Below are 6,000 nucleotides of genomic sequence, written 5' to 3'. Positions count from 1 at the left end.
TATTTAGCAGCAAAAAGGACCTCTTAAGGATGTCTAGTATTAAGGAGAAGGTCCAAGAATGCACCGGATCCAATTGGGCAACAATAGAGGAAAAAACTTGGGAGGAATTAACAACCTGTTGAATAAGAACTTCAGCGGGGGAGGCAGTGGGTTTGGGTATCCAAACCTTTTAATTTGTACGAACCCATAAGGGTCTCGCCCTCGGCCATCCACCCATATTCCTGCTGTTAATCCTGATATCCACTTGGGATTCAATGGGTCAGTAATTGTATACTTGACCGGGTTACAGCCACCTGTAAAACATTTTTTGCCCGTAGGATGCAACAACTCCAAATTAGAGCTGAGGGACCCGGAATGTTCATGTGGGAAGGACCAATAAGGGCAATACAATTGCCTGCTTGACTGGCCAGATGCTTCCAGCAAATATATTTATGATTTGTGACGTACCTCTGTTCTCAGCTGCCACAAGTTCCCCAAATATATTGAACAGTGGGTTTTCAGGCATCCAAGTATAATTCTACTTGGCTATTTTTAAAACAGGTCTTATTCAACAGTTGTGGGAGGTCAAACTCTATTGCAAAAACTTGAAATTCCCAATGACCGGAGTCAGCTTCAATAATGGCATCTGGAACCAGCATCAGCAGGTGGAGGATCATCAAATTTTTCAGTGGCAACAGCATGTGAAACAACCAAGGGTGGATTCTCAGGGTTCTCTTTTCCCCTGGAAGATGGAGGGTTAGTTAGTCTTGTTATCAACTGGTTTAACAAGGCTTTCTGGAAGCCATCTAGCTGCGCCCTCTTTATTGTCAAATATATAGGCAGACCCGCGGCCCCAAATTAGTATGGGGTCAGGACCTTTCCATTGATGGGTTAGGGGATCTTTCCAAAAAACAAACAGTAGCATAATTTTGACTTGTTTGTGGATGCCAGAGCCGATCAGCTGCAGATTTTCTGTAAATGTCCAAGCTTAGGAAATTAATAACAAACAAGGCATGATGAAGGATGTTTTCTGGAGCTCTTTTTATAGGGTAAAGGTTCCCCGTTTTTAATTTTTGAAGTGTATTTTTTAAAGTTTGGTGAGCCGGTTCAACAATGTCCTGACCTTGAGGGCTATAAGGGATCCCAGTAATATGTTTAATTTGTAACTGGTGGCAAAATTGTTGAAAGTTATTTCCAGTATATCCAGGGCCATTATTGGTCTTAATAACGTTGGGTTTTACCATAACAGTTAAGCAGGCAAGTACGTGGGCAATAACATTTTTAAGGGCTTCCCCGGTGTGAAGGCTGGCAAAAATAAAGCCACTAGATGTATCAATGGTAACATGAAGATATTTAAGACTGCCAAAAGGTGGAATATGTGTAACATCCATTTGCCAAATTTCATTGGGCACCAAACCCCTAGGGTTAACACCTAAATGGGGAATATGCAAAAAGGTGACACAATTATGATATTGTTTTACAATTTGCCTCGCCTGTTCTCTGGAAATATTATAAAGAAGGTGCAGTGTTTGAGCATTAAGGTGCTGTAAAGAGTGAGCCTCTTTTGCCTGAGATACAGGATCATGTTCCACCAGAAAAACAAGCTGAGTTGCTTGATCCATTACATTATTGCCTTTTGTTAAAAGTCCAGGGAGGCCTGAATGAGCACAAATGTGTCCAATAAAAAAGGGGCAAAGTCTGGCTAAAATATACTGTTGAATCAAAGAAAACAGTGGGGTGGCATTAGTGGTTGGTTTAATATAAGGAACTGTTTCTAGAAAGGGGATGGAATGAGCAATATAGTAACTATCAGTATACAGGTTAAAAGGAACAGTAGATAGTTGAATAAACACTTGTAAAACTGCAAAAAGCTCAACCGATTGTGCCAAATGGTAAGGGGACTGAAGGGAAACAGTCTGAGAATCAATGGTAAAAGCTGCTATACCATTGGGGGAACCATCAGTAAAAGCCAGGAAAGCATGAGATAAGGGTTGAGGGGAAGTTTGTGTGGGGAAAACAAAGGACTGATATCTTAAAAACTGGAGAAGTTTGTTAGCAGGGTAATGATTATCAAGGGTTCCTTGAAGGGAAATGGAAGACACAGCCCAATCATCATCATTTTGTATCAACCACTGAATTTGAGTGGGAGAATAAGGCAGTATTATTTTATCAGGATCTTTGCCAAACATTTTTTTTTACTATGTTCTCTTCCCATTTTGATTAATTCTGTTACCCAGAAGGTGCATGGTGTAAGGACCTTAGGAGGAGAGGCAGGCAAATGTACCCAAAACAAAGGTCCCTCTTGCCAAAAAACTCCAGTGGGTGTAAAGCTGGTGGCACATATAATGTACTGAAGGGGTTTATTATAGGAAATAAAAGTAATTTGTTGATTTGTAATGGCTGTTTCTACCAATCTCAACGCTTCTAGGGCTTGGGGGTTTAATGATCGGCTGGAGGTCGGATTTGGGTCCCCTTTAAGGATATCAAATAGAGGTTTAAGTTCACCAGTAGTTAGTTTAAGGTATGGCTGGAGCCAGTTAATGTCTCCAAGAAGCCTCCGAAAATCATTTAAAGTTTGTAAATGGGCTGTTCTAAGTTGAATTTTTTGTGAAAAAATCCTCTTATAAAAAAGCTCAAAGCCCAGAAATGTATAGGGAGGAGCCAGCTGGATCTTATCTGGAGCAATTTGAAGGCCAGCGTCAGTAAGGGCTTTAGAAAGTCTTTGGGAGCAGTAAAGAAGCTGATCAGGGTCAGGGCCCGCTAAAAGTAAATCATCCATATAGTGAATTAAATATATGGAGGGCCCCTGTTGCCTAAATGGATCCACCACCTGGGCTACAAACTTTTGGCATAATGTGGGACTATTTGCCATGCCCTGGGGTAAAAACCTTCCACTGAAATCATGGCATAGGGCCTTTAAAATTAGTTACTGGTAAACTAAATACAAAATATTCACGGTCCTCAGGATGTAAAGGAATAGTAAAACAGCAATCCTTTAAATCAATAACAATCTTATGCTACCCCGTGGGAATAGCCACGGGTGTGGGAAGTCAGGGTTGAAGGGCTCCTATGGACACCATGGCCTTATTTACTTCTCTAAGATCCTGAAGTAATCTCCATTTTCCTGATTTCTTTTTAATTACAAAAATGGGAGTGTTCCACGGAGATGTGGTGGGTTCAATGTGGCCTGCAGCAAGCTGTTCCTGTACTGTAGCTGTAGTACCTGTACCTGTAGTAGCCGTAGCCAGTTTTTCAGAGGACAAAGGCCATTGATCAACCCATACAGGCTCAGTCCTTTTCCAGGATATTTTGTCTGCATGGAGTACAGGCATGTCAACGGCCCTAGGATAAATTTTTATAGCCCATACGGAAAGGAATGATTTTTACCTCCACCTGAATGGGTTCTTTAGGGCCTTGAGAATGTTTTCCTAAGCCTTGTCCAGGGCGAAAGCCCTGGTTAAGCATCTGTTGAGTAACCAATTCATTTGGACTATACATTATAAGCTTCATTTGGGATAAAATATCACGTCCCCACAAGTTAACCAGGAGGGTCTCAACCACGTACAGCTGGACTGTGCCCTTATTTTTTGCTCCACCTTCCGAGGTTAAAATTTTGGAGCTCTGTAATGGGTTAGAGGTTTGTCCAATACCTTTAAGGTGAGTCATGGAAGGGGTAAGGGGCCAGGATGGGGACCAGTCTCTTTTAGAAATAATTGTAGCATCAGCACCCATATCCATAAGGCCTTCAAATTTTTCCCCATCTAATTTTAGCTTGAAGAGAGGCCGGTCCTGAGTAATCTCCTGGACCCAGTAAGCATCTGAAGACCTAAAGCCTCTGGATCCTCTCTTTTGTGTAAGGCTAGGGTTTGTCTTATCAAGGGGAAGCAATATTAATTGAGCAATTCTTTGTCCAGGAAAAACTTTTGACTGGCCCCTGAGAAGCAGTAGCCAGTAACTTAATCTCTCCCTCATAGTCCTTGTCAATAACCCCAGGGGAAATACTAAGGCCCTGAAAAACAGCACTACCACACCCCAGAATGAGACCAAAGGTGTTTGGGGGCGGTGGACCAAACACTCCTGTGGAAAGAATCTGATTTCCTAACTCGGGGGTCAATATTGTGTGGGAGGAGGCACAGAGGTCCAATCCTGCACTTCCTGTGGTTGCCCATATGAGGGCGCTGATGGTTCGTGAGGGGTCACTTGGGGGACGAACCTGACAGCTCCAGGGTTCTGTCCTGTTTTGATTTTGCGGCCCTGGGGCAGACCCCAGACAAAGTTTCCCTGTTTGGGTGGTAGGGGATTGCCCTGGATATTGGTTTTGGAGCGACATTCGGAGGCCCAATGTATGACCCGTTTGCACGTTGGGCATAAAGACAGAGGGGGTGGTTTTTCAGGCTTGGGGGTCGTACAGTCCTTTGAAAAATGGCCAGGCTGTTTACAATTAAAGCAGGTTTTAGGTTTTTGGCTCTGAGTAAAATCCTTAAGGGCAGCGCCTATGGCCAGGCCGATGTTGCGCGAGGCGGGGTCAACATTAGAGCAAAGTCTGATAAAGTCAGTAATGGTTTTGTCACGGCGGTGGGGACATAAAGCCGTTTGGCAAGCAGAATTGGCATTTTCAAAAGCAAGATGTTTAATAAGCTCATTATCAGTTTCTTCCTTTCCCATAAGGCACTCGGCAGCCTCTGTAAGGTGTCCAATGAACTCACTGTAAGATTCATGGGGTCCCTGTAGAACTTTGGCCAAGGAGGTAACAGCGGACCCTTGAGAAGGGAGGTTTTTCCAGGCCCTAAGGGCAGCGTGTTGAATCTGAACAAGCAATCCTGGGGGAAATTTAGCCTGTTTTTCATTAGTATCAAATGGCTTATTGCCCATCAATTTTTCTATGGTCCAGGACTTAGAGTGACAACCAGCAGATGTGTTACAACGAGCTATATCCTGGCACCTTTCATCATAATCAGCCTTCCATAAAAGAAAAGCTCCTCGTGTTAAAGTAGCCTTGGTTAGCATGGCCCAGTCATTTACTGTAAGCCAGTCCTCGCTCAATGATTCCAAAAGAGAAATGGTAAAAGGAGCGGTAGGGCTGTACAAGGAAACAGCATTTTTTAATTCTTTAATATGTCTAAATTTAAGGTGATGGTATTTTTGAGCTCTAATAACCAGATGCTCTCCTCCTTTCTCTTCCCCATTTGAGTCATCACACTTGGGCCCTCCCTCCCGCTCTTCCTCTCTGTCATCTGCCTCAGTCTCTTGATCATCAGATTCTCCTTTTAGATTTTCCGAAATGGCTCATTTGAGACAGAGTGACTGGAAAAGCATGAAGGATCTTTTTCTTTTTTGTCATTAATTTTTGTAAATTTGTGTTCCTAATTTCTAGGTCCAGTTTATATAGTTGTAATAGTTGGGCCTTTTCTTTCTTGGCCTGAAGTAGGGCCCTTAAGGACTGGGCTTCCCGGGAAAGATTAACTGTGGCTTGTCTGGTGACCTCCTCAAGATCTGTTGAAGAGGCCAAGGCAGGGGCACAGAAGGGAGGGGCTGTTTTATAGGGAGAAGGTTGCATGCCCAAGGGGTTTAGAGGGGGCCAGTCTGAGGCATGGTATCTAGCAGCCTCCTCTTCTAAAGTGGCCTAGTCCTCCGGGGGACGGACAGCATCATTGGGCCTTTGGGATCTGAGGTTAGAAAGAACCGTGTATATAGCTTTTGGTTTTTGTAATTGTGAGTCACTGTTAGCGTCAGGCATTGGTTTGGAAACCGAGGGACAATGAGACGCGACTGAGGGGGGATAGGAGAAGGGTTTTGGGGCAAGGGAGGCCTGACTCCCTGTAAATTTAATTTTTAAAAATTCTTCACCTTCCTTAACCACTCTACATATTATATTTCTTCAATGAAATATAACTAGAAAAAATTTAGTCCCTGAAAGCAATTAATCCTGATTAAAACATTGTCATGTACTAGAAATCCTAAATGCCTGAAGCAGTTCTGGCACTATCACTTTTTATATATTCTGAATACAATCTTCTCTTT

General features: G+C 43.0%; 1 protein-coding gene across 1 annotated transcript; it reads right to left on the bottom strand.

Moving 5' to 3' along the window:
• Positions 1-3,321: 3,321 nt before the first annotated feature.
• LOC122123399 (endogenous retrovirus group K member 6 Pro protein-like) lies at positions 3,322-3,951 on the bottom strand. The gene has a single exon (XM_042697739.1). The coding sequence runs from the start codon at positions 3,949-3,951 to the stop codon at positions 3,322-3,324; it is 630 nt and encodes a 209-aa protein (XP_042553673.1).
• Positions 3,952-6,000: the final 2,049 nt, after the last annotated feature.

This window comes from Dipodomys spectabilis, unplaced genomic scaffold (genome assembly GCF_019054845.1).
Source record: "Dipodomys spectabilis isolate Male_0828 unplaced genomic scaffold, ASM1905484v1 ptg000228l, whole genome shotgun sequence".
NCBI lineage: Eukaryota > Metazoa > Chordata > Mammalia > Rodentia > Heteromyidae > Dipodomys > Dipodomys spectabilis.
This window is presented reverse-complemented; position numbering and strand designations above follow the sequence as displayed.